At 37.1% G+C, this 20,534-nt stretch overlaps 5 protein-coding genes across 7 annotated transcripts; 3 read left to right on the top strand and 2 right to left on the bottom strand.

Annotated features, from left to right (window-relative positions):
- The first annotated feature begins 5,100 nt into the window (after positions 1 to 5,100).
- On the top strand, positions 5,101 to 7,740 carry LOC108810395 (serine/threonine-protein kinase AGC1-5). The gene is made up of 3 exons (XM_018582507.2): positions 5,101 to 5,233; positions 5,311 to 6,182; positions 6,755 to 7,740. Exons 2-3 carry the CDS (start codon positions 5,347 to 5,349, stop codon positions 7,635 to 7,637), a joined length of 1,719 nt encoding a protein of 572 aa, XP_018438009.1. The 5' UTR covers positions 5,101 to 5,233; positions 5,311 to 5,346; the 3' UTR covers positions 7,638 to 7,740.
- A 420-nt stretch (positions 7,741 to 8,160) lies between these two features.
- Positions 8,161 to 9,366, top strand: LOC108809215 (uncharacterized). The gene is made up of 5 exons (XM_018581360.2): positions 8,161 to 8,454; positions 8,534 to 8,668; positions 8,761 to 8,798; positions 8,870 to 8,936; positions 9,030 to 9,366. Exons 1-5 carry the CDS (start codon positions 8,293 to 8,295, stop codon positions 9,261 to 9,263), a joined length of 636 nt encoding a protein of 211 aa, XP_018436862.2. The 5' UTR covers positions 8,161 to 8,292; the 3' UTR covers positions 9,264 to 9,366.
- Positions 9,367 to 10,509: 1,143 nt separating this feature from the next.
- LOC108812600 (uncharacterized) lies at positions 10,510 to 16,444 on the top strand. 2 transcript variants are annotated; one of them, XR_008935492.1, is made up of 24 exons: positions 10,510 to 10,729; positions 10,807 to 10,955; positions 11,190 to 11,269; positions 11,340 to 11,426; positions 11,510 to 11,560; positions 11,661 to 11,778; positions 11,859 to 11,915; positions 12,005 to 12,069; positions 12,169 to 12,252; positions 12,351 to 12,401; positions 12,485 to 12,547; positions 12,650 to 12,696; positions 12,781 to 12,850; positions 12,943 to 13,005; positions 13,128 to 13,217; positions 13,303 to 13,341; positions 13,419 to 13,646; positions 13,727 to 13,812; positions 13,894 to 13,942; positions 14,051 to 14,131; positions 14,239 to 14,332; positions 14,408 to 14,611; positions 15,572 to 15,997; positions 16,109 to 16,444. XR_008935492.1 is itself a non-coding variant. In XM_018584898.2 (22 exons), the coding sequence occupies exons 2-22, from the start codon at positions 10,838 to 10,840 to the stop codon at positions 14,563 to 14,565; spliced, it is 1,779 nt and encodes a 592-aa protein (XP_018440400.2). In that variant the 5' UTR covers positions 10,510 to 10,729; positions 10,807 to 10,837; the 3' UTR covers positions 14,566 to 14,829. The 2 variants fall into 2 exon arrangements, 1 of the variants encoding a protein (XP_018440400.2); XM_018584898.2 differs by lacking the exons at positions 15,572 to 15,997; positions 16,109 to 16,444 and having other exon boundaries at positions 14,408 to 14,829.
- Positions 15,249 to 16,325, bottom strand: LOC108812601 (fasciclin-like arabinogalactan protein 14). The gene has a single exon (XM_018584899.2). The coding sequence runs from the start codon at positions 16,318 to 16,320 to the stop codon at positions 15,565 to 15,567; it is 756 nt and encodes a 251-aa protein (XP_018440401.1). The 5' UTR covers positions 16,321 to 16,325; the 3' UTR covers positions 15,249 to 15,564.
- Positions 16,445 to 16,612: 168 nt separating the features above from the next.
- Positions 16,613 to 20,077, bottom strand: LOC108812599 (protein gar2). 2 transcript variants are annotated; one of them, XM_018584895.2, is made up of 10 exons: positions 19,900 to 20,077; positions 19,637 to 19,793; positions 19,452 to 19,552; positions 19,050 to 19,377; positions 17,926 to 18,708; positions 17,727 to 17,781; positions 17,559 to 17,620; positions 17,356 to 17,462; positions 17,159 to 17,246; positions 16,613 to 17,065 (listed from the first exon to the last, which is right to left on the bottom strand). In XM_018584895.2, exons 2-10 carry the CDS (start codon positions 19,769 to 19,771, stop codon positions 16,793 to 16,795), a joined length of 1,932 nt encoding a protein of 643 aa, XP_018440397.1. In that variant the 5' UTR covers positions 19,772 to 19,793; positions 19,900 to 20,077; the 3' UTR covers positions 16,613 to 16,792. The 2 variants fall into 2 exon arrangements, with proteins under 2 accessions (XP_018440397.1, XP_018440398.1); XM_018584896.2 differs by having other exon boundaries at positions 19,637 to 19,789.
- Between the last annotated feature and the right edge of the window lie 457 nt (positions 20,078 to 20,534).

Here is a 20,534-nt window from a genome sequence, read left to right as displayed (position 1 = left end):
TCTCTCTCTCTCTCTTTTTTCATTTATCATTTTACAACAATTTCTAATAAAATTTAAGCAAAAAAAAAACAACTTCTAATAAAACCCTAAAAATTATTATTTAGTTTTCTTATACTTGCAAAGAAAAAAGTTTCATTGAGAATTTATTTGATACATTTTTATTACTATCCAATAATAAACAACTAAAGAACCAAAAATCCGACAGTCAGAAACCAAAAAATATTTGAGAAACTATAAGAAAATTTTCCTTTTGATTTTTAGATATTTTAGTTTTATTAATTTTCCTTTTACTTATTTATAACGATTAATCAATTTAATCTGGCCTAGTTTGACTAGTTGGTTATTAAAAAAAACGTTTATCAACTTTACTCATGGAGATTATTATAAAATTTATGTTAAATTATTATAATTCTAAGAGAATAAATAAGGGCTAATTTCATTATCGGTTTCTCTTTCTTTTGCCATTTATTGTCTCAAATTCAACAATAAAAATAAAATAAAGGTTAGAAACTCGGGAAGTTTTGTTACTGGTCAACAATGACATAATTTTTTTGAAGTACTATCAACAATGACAGAAATAATAAAGTTTATATAAAATTATATTGTTGTTCACTTATTTAATGACAAAATTATTTAACAAATACTCCAATATTTTATGTTAAAATTTCGAGTTTACATTACATTTATGCCAAAATTTACATTTCGAGATTTTAAAAAGAAAACGATGAAGAACATTGAAGGAAGGTTACCACTTATTTTATGACACAATTGTTTAACAAATCCTCCAATATTTTACGTTACAATTTCAAGTTGAAGTTACATTAACGCGAGAGCAGGTTTTACTTTTTCATTAAAGGTGAATGCATCTAAATTTACATTTTGAGATTTTGAAGAAAAAGAACAAACAAAATCAAGGACTTTAAAGAAGGGTTAGTACTACTGGTTAAAACCTGCGTTTGTTTCCGACAGATGAAACAGTTTCTAGTTAATTATGAGTCTACATAAGCGTAGGCCAAGAAACCGAAGGTAACAACAATTCAAAGGTAATTAAGTGTAACACTAACAACAAAACAAAAACAACAAAACAAAAACAAAATATCGTTGGATATGATTCATGATTGGCCAATTGGGGTTAGGTATACGATATATTTGAATGGAGGATATACGTGAGGAGAAGATGCTAGCTAGGGACAGAGAGTCAAAGTCACAAGGGCAAGAGAAAATTTCCAGTTGTCGTAGAGTCGTTGGTTAGCTGTTGCACTCTTGGATTCTTTTAGAAATCATATAGATTTTATATTAGTTTGTAGAAAAATAAATAAACTTTTTTATTCGTCTGTTCAGATTTCAAACTAAAAAAACTGTATTAAAACTTGAAGAAAACATAAGAAACATATATTGGATTATCCAAATCGAGAGAGAGATGCGTGTACACTGTGATACGTTGAACTCCAATCCACGCCACCGTACTGTTTAATCATTGTCCAATTTATTTTCAGTTATGGTATTTGACATTTGTTCATCAACTAATATCATAACAAGACAAAGACAATGGTATAATATTTTATATATGGTGGTAAAAGAGAACTTTCCATCAGTCATGGATTTTTACTAGGAACTAAATTGTTATTGTCTTACAAACAGCTTTTTTACTTAAAATTCTAAAACTCGGATATTTGTCGGGAGCAATGAATTTGGATTTCGGTCTACACAGGTTATAAGTATATCAAAAAAGCTGTGCAATTTGTTTATTGTGTTAGTATTGGTATCACCGAATGTCTTATTTGAGATTATAAAAGTTATAAAGCGATAGATAGTAGAAATCCTAACTGCTCAGAAATTATGTAACGAACGACAATGACAATGGAGGAAAGGAGATAAATTCAAACTGCCAGTTTGCACCGAATAATTGTATACAATAACAACAGTCTTAAGGTGACGACAAGAAAAATAATTTATTAACAACCCTAAAGACTTCATGCACGGCCTCACGCTGCTACTTGCATTATCTTAATCTATATAGCTAGGCTTCATCTATAACAATTAGAGAAAAATGTATAATGTACGCGTTTTGCTTCTTAGACTTAGTTATTGTAAAACGTATAAGATGTATCCACGACAAAACTCTATATAAATATTAGATATGTATAATGTAAATATTTACTAAAGGGACGTATATATAGACTAGCTGTTAACTTATGTCAAATGGAAGTCGAGTCAGTGGCGGATCTAATTATTAAAATATGTAAAATATTATATTCTTACAATTAAAATGTTTCAAAATTTATCTTATTTTTTGACAAACAACATATTTTTACTAAGAATATAAATAATAAATTTATTTATGAATAATGCAAAATATTTACAAAATAAGAATGCATTAACTTTAGAACATATACATTGTCAGTGTTGATACATGTTATATTTATATTAACAAAAAGCTAAGAAAATATATAGGAAGCTACGTGCTTCTCTACAAAAACTGAAAAAACATAGATTCTGATTTTTCACTTAAAAATTAATGTAGCATGTAAAAAACTAGTTTTATAGGAAATATCTTTTGCTAAAATCTTGATTGGCTATAGAAAGAGTTTTTGTTTCCCTTAGGGAATCCATTTTGTAGAAATCTTGATTGGCTAAGAAAATGGTTTTTGAAAAACAAAAACCAAAAACCATTTTAAAAACTGGAAACAACCAACACCTAGATTCATTATAAAGTTTTGCTAGGCAGAGACTAAATAATATTTCAGCCGTGGCATGAAAGTAACAAGATATTCTGATTATCGGGAGTATGATCTTTTACCCATTCATGCTTTTGTGCGTTTTAAATCTAATATTGATTTGGTCCGTACATCACGGAAGAGTTTACTCTAAATTAAACTAATCTACAAGAAAAGGATGGTTTGGAGAGATCTGGAAAACTGCAAACATGGGTTAATCAAGTTCATTTCCTTTTGGCTGAAAGAATATGGTCTCACATACAGCCATCATAGCATGTTTTATTCACATAAGTTCGGACCAGCTGCTAGAATCAACGTCCCAAATTGTTATGAAACCAATCAGTTTGTTACGACGTCGACATTTATATAGCAAAAGAAAAACACACATACATGTATATATACAATTTTGTTTGAACTTATGTAATCGATCACTGACATATAGTAAATTTGGTAGTTCAAAAACTTATACAAAACCAGCTAAATTCTATTAAATCCATAAGAAAGAAAAGACAGTGAAGGTTCTACCATTCGTACGACATGAATTAACAACCAGATGTAATCATAAAGTTTGCTAGAGTAAATAATATTTCAGTCGTTGTAAATGGGCCGCGTTTTGATCTGTATATATGCCTGGACTATGTACACACGTAAGAAGAAGAATGACCGTATTTTATACTCATACCTGTACAAATTAAGAGTGTACGTGCCGTATAATATAAACGTTTGGTACAAGGAAAGAGGAGATGGTGTGTACATTGCAATGCTATCATGACATCATCCATCCATACCCCGCCATTTGCTTAATTTACGGATCATACATATCCAACTTACTTATAATTGATTTTTGTATTTATCTGACCTTTTTCTTTGTTTATCTGACTTCTATTCACAAATACAACTCTTAGGGCATCCTCGTTAGCGAGGAGAGACGTTCACAGGTAATATTTTTGATTTTTTTTTTTGTTTTCTGTTTTACTAAAAAAAAAATTAATAATCATACCAATCGCGGACTGCCACGTGTCGTGAAACCCGCAGAATAGTGATGAATCAGGTTTACTAGGACGATTTCACGCGGCACGGATTCACCAGAATTGAATTATTTTAATATTTTATTTTTTTGAAAAGCGTGTGAACTCTTCCTTTGATACTCTAATGAAGATGGCCTTTTTTTCCCTTGTTACTACTCCTCATCTTTTAATTTGACAAAACGGTCAACTTCATCATAGCTTTTTTTCCACTCTTTTCGCTAGGGTTTCAAGTTTTTTTTTGATGTCAGTAAATTTTTGTTTACATAAACAAGGGTTGTGCGTTTGGATACCATTCAAAAAAAATGGAGCAGAATAAAATTCTGTTAAGAGTTTAATAAATTCAGATCTTCTTAGTTCAAGATAGGTTCATCTATATGTTCGAATTCAAGTTTAAAATTATTTTTGAATCTATGGATATCTGTTATTTTTATCCAAAATACTTATACCTATTTCTACACACAAATGTATCAAAAAGTTTTCTTTTGCTGTTGTCAAGTGTCATAACAAGTCTTTTTCATTAAAATTTTGATCAGATTAGTTAAATTTTGAGAATAAGAAAATATCAGTAAGAACAAGTTCAAAGTATTTATTTGGATGTCCATGTACAAGATCAACAAATGGCTAATGATAGTAAATTGGGCTGAAGAAACGTTACATGCTTATGATGATTAAAGATGAATGGGCTTTACTAAATAAGCCCTTGAAGCCATGATGTGTAGATAGTTTCATTCATAAAGTAAACCACGGACAAGGAGCAAGTAGTTTGCAACTTCTTAAACTGAACTCATGGCTTCTTTATCGATGACCGTTGCAACGGGCAAGAAGACTTGGACGCCATCGAGAACAATTCAAGGACATTATATTTTCTCTGTTAGTCAGAGAGAGAGAGAGAGACAAGAGAATAGACATATAGATGAAGGCAGAAAGAAGATGAGGAGAATGTCTGATGACCATGTGAGTTTACTATTAGACATTTTTTTTTGTTTTTTCCATCTCTTGTTAACAATAAGTCTCTGTCAATGAACCAAATTAGGTAATAGGAAACGGTTAATTTGGACAAAGAGAGAGAGAGAGGAATTAACGGCAAAAATGAAGCGTTGAGAGATGAGAGGCTAAGAACATTTCACTGGCTCCATCTCTTTTGCATCTCCTCATGTCTCTTCCTCTCTCTCTGCTTTTCCAGGCTGAGACACTATTAAGGGAAATAAACAAAAACAACGTTTACAATTAGACAAGCCAATTAAAGTCCCCCCTTTGAATCTTGGAACATTACTAATTGTTTTCTTTTAGAGTTTGTGATTCGTATTCTAGGAACTAACACTTAATGTCACATGCATTAAACATGGTCCGTGTTCTTGATTTCTTGAAAACATTGTTTGTGATATTATAACTAACGCATTACAATCTCTGTTTTTTTAGGGTTTGACATGATTTGATTTTCCTTCACTTTGTCTTTTAATTCAACAAGGAAGCGTGTGATCATCTCAGGTAAAAAAAAAGTGATTATAATGTTTTGTTTCTCTTTCAACAAGCATCATAAGGTTAAATGTCATTGGTCCCTGTAGGTAAAAGCTGTCTTATAACCAAAAGATATAACAAAGATGGACTTAGCTTCCAAGAAAAACACATCTAATGACACCTCCAAGGAGATAGACCCTACCTTGATACCCAAGTCACCCATTGCTTCATTTTCTCTTAAACTAGGTGACAATGTTCCGAGAAACCCTCATTTTGATCCCAAAAAGATGGACCCTCTAGTCAGACATCAACCCACAAAGTCTCCTGAACCTCCCACCGCAACTAGAGGAGGAACCAACGAGGCTGATTCAAAGCACAGCGAGGGTGATGGCTTAGGAATGAGGAAGAATCCTCCTAAAAATCTTCACTATGATCCAAAGAAGATTGTTCCTCTAACCACACCTGAAACACAGTCCCCAAGCGCCAGAACTCATTCCCACCGTAGGACAAAATCTCCGGACAACAAGAGAGCCCCTAGACACAATGCAGACTCTGCCTACGGTGATAGCCCTTCAGCCGCACCTTTCAAACCTCACACTGGAGGTGACGTGAGATGGGACGCTATTAACTCAGTCACTTCAAGAGGCCCTCAGATAGGTCTAGACAGCTTCAGGCTTTTGAAGCGTCTAGGGTACGGGGACATAGGCAGCGTCTATCTCGCTGACTTGCAAGGGACAAGTGCGGTTTTCGCAATAAAGGTGATGGATAAGGCCTCGTTGGCTAGTAGAAACAAGTTGCCGAGGGCTCAGACGGAAAGAGAGATCTTGTCTCTGCTTGATCATCCTTTTTTGCCAACTCTTTATTCTTACTTTGAGACAGACAAGCTATACTGTTTGGTCATGGAGTTCTGCAGTGGTGGAAATCTACATTCTCTTAGACAGAAACAGCCCAACAGGCGTTTCACAGAAGAAGCGGCGAGGTAAGACAAAAAGTTCGGTCTATTAGAGTTAGAGCTAGCTAGCCATGGCCATATTATCCGAAACCAAAACAGAATAGAACAAAAAACACAAAACCAGACCTAATATTATAAAAATCCAATTGGTTCCTATTTCTCTATATCCTAAAAATCAAAACCAAATCAAATCTGAGAGCTAAATATCTAACATATAATTTTAAAATTTTAAAATGTCTATATAGATAACTATAGTTTCTAAATTGGAAATTATTTTTAAAAACTCAAATTATCCAAATGTATTTTTAGGTTTCTTTAGGTTTAGTTCAGTTCGGTTTTAAACTCGAACCAAATCCAAACTGTTCTAATTCAATTCTGTTTTGACTTTTGAGTTATATAAAAAGTAAAAATCCAATCAAACCCAACACTACTCCAACTGATCTGATCCAAAAAAATGTTTGATCTGATCAAAAAAATGTTTGAGATCCTAAAAGATCTTAGACACCCAAACCTAAATAACCCGACCGAACCTTAAACATGAACGCCCAGCACCAGTTGGAGCTTACTTATTATCTTTTCTCTCATGAGTTTCTTTACAGATTCTACGCGTCTGAAGTGTTACTAGCGTTGGAGTATCTACACATGTTGGGGGTTGTATACAGAGACTTGAAGCCAGAGAACATCCTAGTTCGAGATGAAGGCCACATAATGCTCTCAGACTTTGACCTTTCCTTACGTTGCACCTTTAACCCCACCCTCGTCAAGTCCTCCTCCGTCTGTAGCGGAGGTGGTGCTATACTCAACGAGGAGTTCGCCGTCAACGGCTGCATGCATCCCTCAGCCTTCCTCCCACGTCTCCTCCCTTCCAAGAAAACACGCAAAGCCAAATCAGACTCCGGCCTTAACGGCCTCTCCATGCCAGAGCTCATGGCAGAGCCAACGGATGTACGGTCAATGTCCTTTGTAGGCACACACGAGTACTTAGCTCCAGAGATCATACGTGGAGAGGGACACGGCAGTGCTGTAGACTGGTGGACGTTCGGGATCTTCCTCTACGAGCTCCTACACGGGACAACCCCGTTCAAGGGACCAGGGAACAGAGACACGCTCCACAACGTTGTTGGTCGGCCGTTGAAGTTCCCAGACCTCCCTCACGTGAGCTCAGCGGCGCGTGACCTTATCCGTGGCCTTCTAGTGAAGGATCCTCACAGGAGAATCGCTTACACGCGTGGAGCTACGGAGATAAAGCAACACCCTTTCTTTGAAGGTGTGAATTGGGCTCTGGTGCGTAGCGCTATACCGCCTCACATTCCTGATCCTGTTGACTTGGGACCGTTGACCGCTGCTAGAGGGAAGGCTAAGGGACATGGAGGTAGTGATCACTATAATAACTCGATGAAGCCTGATGCTCCGGTCGCTTGTGCTGCTGGTCCTGCTACTCCCACTGATGATACTGCTTACGTAGACTTTGAGTACTTTTAGACACAGTAACACTCTTAAGCTAAGAGACTTCTATTTGTTTTTCTTGTTCATATTCTCTTTTTTTTTTTTGACTAATACAGATCGGGCTATATGTAAAGAGAAACAAATGACTTATATCAATATAAAACAATGTTCAAGAAAACGATACGCCGGAATTAAAATTTAATTATAAAACTATTTCGATGAATTGTAAAAATTATAAAAGCAAACTAGACAAATTTATGAATTTTAAAAATATAATTTAACAGATTTAAATTAGGTTATATTAATTTATACCAGTTTAATTGATTTAGAGTAGCTTACACTAATTTTTTATTAATCAGTCATCCATTTGGTTTATACCAATTAAATCGTATAAATCGGGTTTTAGGAAAATAGTTTTAAATAAATCTATTCACAGTTTGAGTGCTTTAGATTTTTAGTATATTGTACTCAGAGGAACATAAAGTTAAAAGATTTTTACCATAAAGAAGTGAATTGTAACTGAGGTTCACAGAGAGCTGTCCGGATGAATGTTTGAGTCAAAGACAACACTTTTTGTCGACCCAACTGGAGCCATTGGTTCCAAATTTCTCGCTGCCGTAATATCTTATCATCGTCATCCTCACAAAAAAATAATAACCCATCAAAGTCCCTTCCTTTCTTTCCCACAGAGATGCTGAAGCAGAGCTTTGCGTCTCATAACGCCAATGCTCTCTGTTTCTCTATATCCAACCCAAAGTCGAGTCTTTTAATCCCGCCAAAGAAGCCAAATCGTCTCACCTCCTGCGCTCTCAATGTTGGACTCCAAGATGTAACCGAAGTTATCCACAACAAGGTTTTCTCCTTTCTCTACTCTCTCTCTCTTCTCTTCCTTCTTGGCCATTGATTGATAGTCACTTTCGCTTTGCGTGAAGGTACTCATAGCTGCTGGGCTCTCCGGGGCGATTGGGCAGCTCTTAAAGCCCTTCACTTCCGTGGTTTTCTACAAGAAAAAACTTGACTTTAGAACCGCTTTGCAAGCTGGAGGCTTCCCTTCAACACATTCCTCTGTAAGCTTCTCTTTGTTTCTGTAATAGATTGTGTTTTGTGTTGTCTAATTCTCTGACGTTTTTTTTTTTGCTGATTCGTGAGATGCCTTTAGTCTGTTGTGGCTGCAGCTACTGCAATTGCTTTTGAAAGGTGAAACCTTTCTCTATATTGTTTTTTCTTTTTAACTTTCTGAATATGGTTTACATTGGTTTGGTCTCCAGGGGATTTGATGACTCCATTTTTGGTCTCACTGTGGTTTATGCTGCTCTGATCATGTATGATGCACAGGTAACTTGACCCTTTAGATAAAGTTCAAATCTTGCTTTCTTTTTGCTAGGAAGGCTATCACTAAAATGATCATGAATTGGTCTACCGTTGCAGGGTGTGAGGAGAGAAGTTGGGAAGCATGCGAGAGTGTTGAACAAACTAACGGCTAATGCTCGGAAAGGTGAGGTGAGTTTAAAGGGCAAGGAAGGTGAGACTTTGGAGTCAGATGAGATCAGTGAGGAAGTGAAACTTCCGTTGAAAGAATCAATAGGACATACTGAAGTTGAAGTGATAGCAGGAGCTTTGTTCGGTTTCTTAGTTAGCTTTGGTGTTTATTCCCTTATGTAAAAGCTACCAACTTTATATGTGGGGCTGTTAAGAAAGAAGGAGAGTTTGATTATTATTGTAAAACTTAAGAGAATCAGTTGAAATGTCAAATCAGTTTTGTGGATACCATAGTTGGAATGCAAACAAGCTTGTCAACAGCCGAATGTAAAGCTGAGTTTTCTTGCAGGGTATCCCAGAAGAGAGGTACCTCCAAAACGTTGATTAGAATCCACACTGCTTTGCTTTTGTATTTAAATTTGTGAAACTAGTAGACCAAAAAAAAGCTTTTGGAGGTGTGGGCTTAGTTGCCCTTATTATTACATGAAGACAGGGACTTGCAAGTGCGGGGCATCATGTAAGTTTGACCATCCTCCTCCAGGTGAGGTGATGGCTAGAACCACGTCAGAAGCTCGATGCTGGTGGAGGAACTGACAACGACTAAATGAGTAGCTAGCTTTGTGTAAGATAAAAAATGTTAAGTTTGTTGTAACCATATTTTACTTGCTATGTCCTTCCTCAAGTCCCTTACTCATATCTGAAAACTTAAAAAGAAAAGGTTAAGTGAGTCTTCTTTGTTTAGTTAAGTTGCCATCATTTATATTGCTCATGGAGCAGAGCTTCTGTGTTTATAAGGCAACAAGCAAAGCTCATATTGTCTTTTACCATCACCATTATTCTCTTTACAATGATTCAAATACTTGATAAATGATGTTGAAACTTGAAATAAGCTAGTTCATGAAAACTCCAACCAAACTCCACAATAACATTGAACAACATATATTTATACAGATGCAAGTGTGACTGTGTGAACGATAAGCTAGTTCTCGAAAACATGATTCTTCATCAAGAAAACAGGTTGGTGCTAAACTGGTAAAATCGAAAAGTGGGTCCAAAGTTTTTTTTGGTAGTATTTTGGTTTCTGATAGATCTGAAGAAGAGTACATCAAACAGAGGCAAAGGAAGAAAGTACATGGACATGTTGACTCTTGTCTCTGATCTGATGAAAACATGTGAATGCCTCTATTAATGGCAAAAAGACAAAAACAATCAAAAGTAGCAGAGTTGCATAGGACTCTAAAGTTTGATACCTTTCCATTCTTTTTTCTTTTTAAAAATGGGTAAAGCTTTTTTTTGATTGGTTATAAAATTGGGCGCACAGTTTTCCCATACAGGCTATCCAAAACCTTCTTTGCGTTTTCATATAACACAAAAATGGAAGCAACTTCCCACAAAATCACAAACCCTAATACTATTATGAAACATAAAAAAGTTTAACAGTCAAAAATAAATAAGTATTTTGTTTTTGACCAGTAGGATTTGATTGAAATCTACTGTTTTATTATCTTTTACTGAAAGGGTCAAAGCCACAGTGATGCTTTATTTGTTAAAATTATAAAAAAAGTTTTTTTTTGTTGGTTGGCTTTAAATAGGAGAGAGGGAGTCTCGCAGGTTATTAGCCGCCGCCTTGCATTGCTTTTTAGACGAAGGTAGTGTTAAGAAGAGATTGCTTATCTCTGAGAAGGGTTCTTTATGTTTATCTTGTTCTCTGTTTTTGATGATTTAGGTGAAGAAGAAGAAGAAGACAAAAGAAGAAAATGAAGTACGTTTTGGTAACGGGAGGAGTGGTGAGTGGACTTGGGAAAGGAGTCACTGCAAGTAGCATTGGACTTCTCCTTCAAGCCTGTGGTCTCCGTGTTACTTCCATCAAGATTGGTGAGATTCCTTTCTTTTACATTGTGTTTGTGCTGCGGCCTAATGGAGTTAATTTGTAGAAAGGATTGAACTTTTCTGATGGGTTCTTTAGTTGTAGCTTACATGATCATTTTTATAGGTAATGACTTGTTGTAGTGACTAATGGAGTTAATTGTAGAAACTATTAAACTTTTTTTTTAGACTGGTTCTGTGGTTGAAAGCTTGCATGATCATTTTTTTACATTCTTGGTGCAGATCCTTATCTTAATACTGATGCTGGAACAATGTCTCCGTTTGAGCATGGAGAAGTGTTTGTTTTGGATGATGGTGGTGAGGTATGTCAGATTTGTGATTTTATCTCCTCTATTGCTGCTTAACCTATTTAATTGGTTAAAACGTTTTTAGGTGGACTTGGACCTTGGAAACTATGAGCGGTTTTTAGACAGTACTTTGACCCGTGACAACAATTTAACAACCGGAAAAATATACCAGGTATCTCTCTACTACCGCCTCATTACTTATCTCATTGTTAGAACCTGGTTTTACAAAGTTTTTGTCCTGTTTATTTTTTGCAGTCGGTTATTGACAAGGAGAGAAAAGGGGACTACCTTGGAAGAACTGTACAGGTTCGTGCATTATCTACTTGTGCTCTTAACTTTATTCTGGTTATAGTTTGATTTGAGTGTTTGAACAAAGCTTTTTTTTTTTTTTAAACTTTTCTTTAAGGTGGTTCCGCATATTACTGATGCGATCCAAGAGTGGATTGAGCGTGTAGCTAATGTTCCTGTGGATGGAAAGGAAGGCCCTCCTGATGTGTGTGTGATCGAATTAGGCGGGACTATAGGTACTGTTTGTATGGTTGATATTACCATTCATGACATTTTCTTAGATGAGCGGCTTTTTATTTACTTATGTTCTGTGCAGGTGATATTGAATCTATGCCCTTCATTGAAGCTCTTGGTCAATTCTCCTATAAAGTTGGTAAGCTTTGATGTCTCTAAGGTGCAGTAGTTGTTTTTGAGGCTATTGATTATCGGCTCCGTCACTGTTATGTCTGTTGTTTGTTATAGGACCTGGTAATTTCTGCTTGGTTCATGTGAGTCTTGTGCCTGTTCTCAGTGTTGTTGGTGAACAGGTAATTTTTTTAATATGGTTTTGATATCTTCCATGGAGATTCTATTTTTTTATTAATTTGTAACAGTTGAGAGGTATCAATCAACATGTGTAATTGCAGAAGACGAAGCCAACACAGCATAGTGTGCGAGAACTCAGGAGCCTTGGGTTGATACCAAATATCCTAGCATGTCGCAGCACCAAGGTATTAATGGTCTCTCCAATACTTTTCAGTGTCCTGTAGTGTTAATGAATAGCCATGGATTTTGATTTTTCATCTTACGAGTTCTTGTTTCGTAACAGGCACTTGAAGACAATGTCAAGACGAAACTCTCTCAGTTTTGCCATGTGCCGGTATGTGTTGTTGATGTTCGTTTAGATTTGTTAGAGTAGAAAGGTTAGATCTCGTATTAAATGACCCCTGTCCAAATGAACAGGAAGAGAATATCGTGACGCTTTATGACGTTCCAAACATCTGGCATGTTCCACTGCTTTTAAGGGTGAGTAAATTTCTCTTGGATAGTTTCTAACCCTACTTATGAAACCAAAGAAGCTTGTTGTGATGCTAATTTTTTTTTTTTTGTAAACTTCTCTTAAAATAGGATCAAAAGGCTCATGGAGCAATCTTAAAAGAGTTGAACCTCCTTGGGTTTGTCTCTGAACCATCTTTTCGTTTTTCCTGTGATGACTTTTATCTCTACTAATTGACATTTGATTCTTCTGCAATATGCAGCAAAGCTGTAGAGGCTGACGTGACCGAATGGACTGAAAGAACTAAAATTTATGATTCGCTGCAAGATCCTGTAAGTATAACTTCTTAAAAATATGTTTCTAATGCCAAGAGTGTCTATATAAATGGAATCCATTAGTTATTCTCAATGGTCTTCTCTTACAGGTCAGAATTGCCATGGTTGGAAAATACACTGGCCTTACTGATTCTTACCTTTCCGTGTTGAAGGTAACTGGTATCTTTTATACTTGAATAAACCATATAGAGTTATGCATTGTAACCCAACCTTTAGTTTAAAACTGGCTCTTGCATTGAGGATTCTGTAAACTGGTTTTTTCATTTTTCTGCAGGCTCTTTTGCATGCTTCTGTGGCATGCCACAAGAAGCTCGTTGTAGAGTGGGTTGCAGCCAGTGACCTTGAAGAGATTACAGCACATGAAGTGAGTCTTTGTCTTCGTTTCTCTTATTGTAACTACATATGTGTTTAATAATCTCATGAGCCTTTGGTACGATCTACCATTGCAGGCCCCTGATGTTCACAAAGCTGCATGGGATCTTTTGAAGGTAAGTTAACTCTAATGGACCCTGGTATCCCAATTTCAGTAAAAATATATTGGACTCAGCATTTTTGCTTGTTTCAGGGCGCTGATGGTATTCTAGTACCAGGAGGTTTTGGTGATAGAGGAGTGCAAGGAAAGATACTAGCTACAAAGTACGCCCGTGAAAGCCAAGTCCCTTTCCTTGGCATATGCCTCGGAATGCAGCTGGCTGTTGTCGAATTTGCCCGCTCCATTCTTGGCTATAAGGATGCAAACAGCACAGAGTTTGAGCCAGAAACTTCAAGCCCTTGCGTCATATTCATGCCAGAAGTAATAGTCTACATCTTCTCATTTGACTGATTACATGCTTTAAGTGTCTTCTTAACCTTTGTGCAATCTTTTTTCTAAAGGGATCAACAACTCATATGGGAGGTACAATGCGCTTAGGTTCAAGGAGGACTCACTTTCAGGTTCCTGATTGCAAGTCTGCTAAGTTGTAAGTACAAAAAACATGCTAACTTTTAGGACTTATTACCAATTTCAGAAAGCCTATATTATAATATATCTCTATTTTTAGGTACGGTAATGCAAAGTTTGTTGATGAGCGACACAGACACAGATATGAGGTAATATATATATATTTTTTCACTGCAAATACAACTTCTATTATTCTACATATTTCTTTTGCCTTGGGGTCTTTTCTGAGTCGGTGAAAATGGAATGTGTCTTCTTAGGTAAATCCAGATATGATATCAGAAATTGAGAATGCTGGACTCTCATTCGTTGGGAAGGATGGGACTGGTCGCCGTATGGAGGTAATAAACCCTCTTTGATGTGTAACTTCAATTAGCTTAGAAGAATAGTATATGAATGCTTTCTTGGTGTTGTGCTTCATTGTTCTGCATGCGTGTGTGGTGTGCAGATTGTGGAACTACAAAACCATCCATACTTTGTGGGTGCTCAGTTCCATCCTGAGTTCAAGTCCAGACCTGGAAAACCTTCAGCCTTGTTTCTAGGTAATCTCTTGGTTTATATATAGCATAATGGCAAAAACCTGTGCTGTGTGCTAAAAAACATTTTGATGCAACCAGGTCTTATAGCAGCAGCGTCTGGGTGTCTGGAAGCAGTTCTTCAAGCAACTGGCAAGATGAACAAAGTTTTTATAAATGGAGTGGCCAATGGAACAACAACGGGGAAAGTTTACCATAATGGCAATGTGTATAGCAATGGAAACGGGTTACATCACTGAGTCAAGAAAGTAGCTAATTTGACTGCATTTTGAACCTAGATTGCACGTAAGCTTCATTGAACTCTTTTTTTTTTTGTTTCCTTTAATCAAAGCCACTCTGCATGTATAGAGTCTGAACTTGTTTCCTTATCTTGAAGACTTTGTTGTTGAGTTTTGGGGATAGACACAGATGTGAAGTGTGTGTTTCATGTTCTTGAGTTGCTTTTGCCTTTTCGTAGCTAAAAGTAATGAACATTTCTAATCGTAGTGTTTATTTTTTTTGTCTTCATCTGCAAATAAAGTAACCAAAAGACATCGCACCATTTAGTAAAAAAAAACAATTTCCTAAAAATTGGTATAGACAGACCTGATTTTTTAAAAGCAATCTTACTTATTATGTAACTCAGATTAATTTAAACCGTTCTAAATTGTTTTAAAACAATTTAAATCTATTTACTTCAATATAAATTGGTCTAAATCTCTTAATCAAGCAATAATATTAGTTGAAATTCATAAATTTGGCTATTTTTTTTCTTTTTGTGTAACTTTTACAATTAATCGAATAATCTTATAATTAAATCCAAAAACTAAAACATTTAATTTAAATATAAAATATATATAAATAAATCAGTAATTCGTGTTAGATTCCAAATAATTCGTTTAGTCGTTAGTTTTACTCTATTAACGTCTAGCCATTTTTTGAATATTAAGAAAACCTTACATGTTTTATTCTCTTTATTGCTTCCAATTGAAATCTTTCACAGCTTAGTAAGGATTATATCTACGCTTCCAAATAAATAAAGAACTTTTGAGTTTTACAAATTTCTCCATCCTTATTGTATCATCAACCACTTTATTTCTTCTTTAGATTTTGTTGCCTTGTTCCATAGAACTTGTGAAACTTGAACTCCCTTTTGTGTTTTGAGTGAAAAAGCTTAAAAGCTTTTTGCTGCCAATCTCCACTTTTTTTTTCTGGCTTTCACTGATTTGGTTTATTTAATTATTGCACTCTGTTATTCATCACCAGACCGTAATGAAGAACCAAAAGGATGAGATCACAAACGCAAACGCCAAGTTATGAGTAGTAATCGCTGAAACTCCACTTGTTGAGTTGGCTTTTGCAGTAGCAGCAGCAACAACAGGCTTAGTAGTAGAGGACGGTGGGGATGGTGGCTCGTCATAAGTATAATCATCATCACCGGGAGGTTGTGGAGGAAGTGGTGAAGAAGATGAACCATGATCTGAAGGACCTTCAGGATTCATGATAGGTATGTAACTGCTAATATGAAGCACGGAGATGTTATACGGATGTGTCGCAACAGAGTCTATAAGCTTAGCGTCAAGGATAGATCCGGGAACCGCGGAACCGAACATGACGTCGCCGTTGCTCATAACGGTTGCGTTTATGAAACCTTGCTGGCCTTTGGCTTGACCGCTTGATTGGAAGAGAGTGGTGAGTATTACTGATTTTTTGTTGAGGTTCTTGAGTTTCTTGATGTCGTAGTAATCTAGAATGACGTGGAGGCTGAGGATTTTCTTGTTGTCTTCGGTTGATTGGTCGGAGAAAACGGACACTGCGTCGTTGGAGAGGGCGAGAACGGTTATGGTTTGACGGGAGTTGATGGTGGAAGCGAGTCCGGTTTGGGAGAGAAGGTTGTTGAAAGTAGAGAACTCATTGTTCAGGTTTAAGATGCGTGTGATGTTGAATGCGTGGGCATTGAGGAATGTAGAAGCAAAGAAGAAGAAGAGTGTAAGTGAAGCAGAAGAAGAAGACATTGTGTGGATTTAATTGATGAGATTGATTCTTGTGAGATTTTTATAGAGTCGAGATCTGCATGTTTGATTTGGCCTCTTGTTTAGACATGAGGAAGAGATTATGTTTCTCCATAGTTTCAGGACATTTGGTCGTGTCTTTTTTTTGGATTAAGAGTACTTGTCGGGACCAGATTATAGTGGCTTGGTTATTTTAGTGTGTTTTGGTCATGTTTCAAAGTGATGTTAGAGTACAGAGATACTTGAGATACACAAGCTATCATTTCTACACTTGCCCATGAAAATGGAACAGAGATACTAGAAATACATTTTTATTGTTTTTTTCATTATCCATACAAAAAAAAAACATTAAACGTCATCAATAGGAGTATGATTATAGAGAAGAAAACAAAATGAAAAAATCCGATAATGCAGATGATAAAACTCATCTTTTTTTTTGTTGTTCCTAAGCTCTTACTGCTTCTTTTTTATCCCATCAGGCTGTTGCATTTCCGTTTGATTGAGATTCTGTTCGGACGTAAGTCATACTACGAGCACTTGGAGCTGCAACGTTGTTGGTGCCAGTCTCTGCTGAATCGCGTTTCCATTGCATACTCCTGGCTCCAGCTCTAACAACAGAACGACCCCTAAATGCACCACCAGGGATGCCTCTTCGGTAAGGCGAGGATGCTCTTGCGTACCTTCCTGCTCGAGACCATGACATGCTCGACGCAGCTTCTTGTTGTTGCTCATTGCTTCCTTTCACAATCTACATCCATCAGAAATACAAACAAGTCAATCCAACTAAGACTACCCAAAACCTGGCTTTGGTTAAACAGAGTTTTTCAATGTTTTTTTTTACCTTGAGAATCCGAGACATGAAAGAGGTACCGTCCAGAGATAATGCATTATCTGCAGCTTCTTTGCGCGTGAACTCGATATATGCTGATCTGCAAAAGGCGAACAACTTTGGTCGCTAAGCTGTCTCTGGTAACTGAACTTTGCATAAGCATATATCGAAGAAAATTTACTATAGGGTCGTGAAAGCAGACAACTTACCCACTCGGTTGCCCTGTCGCTGGATCTGTAACAATGACAGCTTTAAGCACTTCACCAAACTTGTTAAAATGCCTTGAAAGGCTATCCTTGGTGGCACCAAAATGAACCTGTTTTACGACCAACCACATTCATATCAATACGCCAAATGAAAAGTCTTTTGTTTAGTTTCAGTTCAGGAGTAAATAAACAGTAACGATCATTACATTGGCGACAAAGATTGTTCGAGACCTAGCATCTTCCAACGGGCGGGTTGTCGATAATGTCCCTGCAAATACCAGTATATCATCTTTTTAGACCAACTCGTGCAGAAGAACTGAACCAAAGTCGCAGACAAATGTAATGCCAATACCATGAATCTTTACAAAACTCACCAGGAACAGATTTCTTAGTCATCGAGTCTTCTTTAGCAATAGCAGCTGGTTTTGTCTGTCAAAGAACAAGAAGCCAACTTGTATGAGGAGTCCAGTGGTACCATATAGTCAGTTGGGGAAGAACATTAACAAGAAAACTCCAGGACATTTAATAATGAAATAGCTAAGACGAATATGCAATCTAAAACATAGAACTTACATTTCCACTCCCTAAGATTTTATCCGTTGATGATTCTGTGATGGCTTCACTAGAAACTAATCTGCCTCCGTCCATATATCTTCGCAAGCCCACATCTGGTACTTTCATCCGCTCTTCTAACTTTCCTGTTTTCCCTGTACCTGCATTGCCAGAGAAACCTGCAGTCTTCTGTTCGTTAAGGTGGTTTTGATAATTCGTCCCCTGAACTCTATTGGGGTCATCGACTAAACGATGCTGCAGACTTTTTGTATTGTTAACTCTGTTCCTCATCAAAGAACTCGAGTGAGACCCATTAACACTTGAACCGAGTCTGCTTCGATCAGAACCAAAATTTGGCTGCAAGCCAGTGTCAAAAGTCGTCATGTTCTCAACGTACACTCCATTGTTGTCAAGACGCTGCGAGTATTGATGCTGTACAGGTTCCTGATCTTCGCTACGTTCTTCATTCTTAGGGGGAACTTCACCAGGTATCATATGTTGGTCCGAAGTCTCAGAAACCCCCGTTGGTTGACTAATTCGGTCAAAGACGCTTCTCCCAGATATTGGATTCTTGGCATCTTCAGCTGCTTCGGCTACAGCTTTCATAACAGTGGCCATGGGATTCACAGCCTTCGCAATAACCCTGGTTTTCCGAGCTGGTTCCGGTTCAGATGAGTCTTGAGTCGATGCGGACACCACTGAGCGGAGACGTTTTAATGAGGGTTCAGTCGGCTTTGATGTACCCAGAGCATCTCGCATAGCAAACTGAAGCAGCCGGCTGGAAACAACAGGTTTAGCCTCCCTCTATCATAGAAAGTCAAATAAAAAGATCATCAGAGAAACATAACCACTATCCGCACATCAGATTTACATCAGGACATGCATTAGAAGACTACTGACAAAAGGTAACCCAATCAAACAAAGTCTAGGGTAACTGAAGACGTCTCACACATGTTACTCTTATCAAAGCAAAACGCAAAAGTACCCTCTGTGGCCCAAATTTGACTCTGAGAACATCTTCACAATACTACGATATGACATGTCACATCCCAGCCAGTGAACTAACTCAGCATGTTTTTTAAATTATCTACTCCAGGTATTACGTGGTGATTCCTACTAAGCAAAAAAAGTTACAAAGTACAGACCTGTTCATCCCGCGAGCTGTCAGTTTTACTCCTTTTCCTATGGGAGCGACTCTGAGGAGACCGAGACCTTTTACCATCTCTTCCTCTGTGTTCTCCCTTCTCGTAGTTATGAACTTTGTGAACCTCAGAACTCAAAAGAGGAGGAACGTCACTCGTCTGGGTTCTCCACTGTCTACTGCGCCGAGCTGGTGCTCGTTCTTTTCCAGATTCGGACTCCATTTGCACAAGTGCTTTATCCTCCTCATGCAGACTGCTTCTCATCTTCTTTTGCTCAACATGAGAAACTGTAAAATACTCATCCACACTTTCACCCAGATGATCCCACAACCTGTAAAAGGACCCTCCTAGTGAGTTCAAACTTCTACAGAGAGATAATAAAACTTCGTTTTCACATTTACATACCAAGACACGAAAGAATCGCTATCATCTGAAAGAAAGATCTTCAATTCATTCTTAGCTTCCTCTCTCCTCCTCCCATTCTTAAGCAAGACTATCACATACTCCTAATGAACAAAGCAAAAATATACATTTCAGTCTCATTACAAATTCTAAGAGACTTGTTAGTACACTTAAAAATAAATCGGTACCACGAGAATGTCATCAGTGTAGTCTCCCATGTACTCTTTCAGCTTAACCTTCACTCTCTCTTTCAGCTTGACAACTCCTTCCTCGCTGAAATCACCATTGAAGATCCGATCATCATCGTCGCTGCTGCTTCCCATCAATCGAGATTGTAAACCCTAACTTTTCGGCCGCAATGACAGAACAGAGAAAGAACCAAATCAGTATAAAACCCTAACGTACGCGTGAGATTCGATTCGATTCGAGAATCGGAGAGAGATTTTACAACCTTTTTCCGTGTCTGTGTGGGGATGGATGGTTTAGGGTTTTGGATTCTCTGTCGTGGAAAATCTAAAGACCACTCTCTCGCTCGATTTGTTATCTGATTGTAGCAGAAAGGGATTTAGCTTCCAAGACAGACGGAACGATTTAGAAAAGAGACTTGTACACCGGAACAAAAATAAAGAAAATTTACAAGCCCCTTGTAAAATCTTTTATAAACAAAACACACAAGAGGTTTATGATCATGATGGGCTGGGTCTAAGTTTACTGGGCCCAATCAATGTGAGTAGTAGTGTGCTTTGGTACAGTATAGCATTTATATACTAGTTTCTTTCCTTCTTTGAATTAGTACGACTCTCTACTTCTTTTTGTGGTAAAATTTGCGAATGATAGTTGCAGTTACTGCTTTTTGTTTTGTGGCTGAAATAAAATAGTAATAAATAATGACGCAATGTTCTACAAAAGGTACTTGTTGGATCAGAGGCAGTCCCTGGAATTTTGGGAGCTTTAAATAATTGTAAAAGGTTCTATAAGTTTTTTTTTGCAAACTTAGTAACTTATTTCTATGTAAATTTTGGGGGCTATAGACCTATGTTCCATTTAGCTATGCTCAGACCACCCCTATGAGAGGATGTCCTATGT

Source organism: Raphanus sativus, chromosome 6 (assembly GCF_000801105.2).
Source record: "Raphanus sativus cultivar WK10039 chromosome 6, ASM80110v3, whole genome shotgun sequence".
Taxonomy (NCBI): domain Eukaryota; kingdom Viridiplantae; phylum Streptophyta; class Magnoliopsida; order Brassicales; family Brassicaceae; genus Raphanus; species Raphanus sativus.
The sequence above is the reverse complement of the archived record's forward strand: the minus strand, read 5'-3'. Positions and strand labels throughout refer to the sequence as shown.

What these genes read in the sequence shown, in the direction of transcription:
- LOC108812600 (XM_018584898.2), top strand. Translation starts at nt 10,838, where the DNA reads ATGAAGTACGTTTTGGTAACGGGAGGAGTGGTGAGTGGACTTGGGAAA. An exon ending in CAACCGGAAAAATATACCAG is followed by an intron (nt 11,427 to 11,509) that starts GTATCTCTCTAC and finishes TATTTTTTGCAG; the next exon opens with TCGGTTATTGACAAGGAGAG. An exon ending in ACCTTGGAAGAACTGTACAG is followed by an intron (nt 11,561 to 11,660) that starts GTTCGTGCATTA and finishes CTTTTCTTTAAG; the next exon opens with GTGGTTCCGCATATTACTGA.
- LOC108810395 (XM_018582507.2), top strand. Translation starts at nt 5,347, where the DNA reads ATGGACTTAGCTTCCAAGAAAAACACATCTAATGACACCTCCAAGGAG. An exon ending in TTCACAGAAGAAGCGGCGAG is followed by an intron (nt 6,183 to 6,754) that starts GTAAGACAAAAA and finishes GTTTCTTTACAG; the next exon opens with ATTCTACGCGTCTGAAGTGT.
- LOC108812601 (XM_018584899.2), bottom strand. Translation starts at nt 16,320, where the DNA reads ATGTCTTCTTCTTCTGCTTCACTTACACTCTTCTTCTTCTTTGCTTCT.
- LOC108812599 (XM_018584895.2), bottom strand. Translation starts at nt 19,771, where the DNA reads ATGGGAAGCAGCAGCGACGATGATGATCGGATCTTCAATGGTGATTTC. An exon ending in ACAGCTCGCGGGATGAACAG is followed by an intron (nt 18,709 to 19,049) that starts GTCTGTACTTTG and finishes TTTCTATGATAG; the next exon opens with AGGGAGGCTAAACCTGTTGT. An exon ending in GACTAAGAAATCTGTTCCTG is followed by an intron (nt 17,621 to 17,726) that starts GTGAGTTTTGTA and finishes TGGTATTTGCAG; the next exon opens with GGACATTATCGACAACCCGC.
- LOC108809215 (XM_018581360.2), top strand. Translation starts at nt 8,293, where the DNA reads ATGCTGAAGCAGAGCTTTGCGTCTCATAACGCCAATGCTCTCTGTTTC. An exon ending in CCGAAGTTATCCACAACAAG is followed by an intron (nt 8,455 to 8,533) that starts GTTTTCTCCTTT and finishes CTTTGCGTGAAG; the next exon opens with GTACTCATAGCTGCTGGGCT. An exon ending in TCCCTTCAACACATTCCTCT is followed by an intron (nt 8,669 to 8,760) that starts GTAAGCTTCTCT and finishes AGATGCCTTTAG; the next exon opens with TCTGTTGTGGCTGCAGCTAC.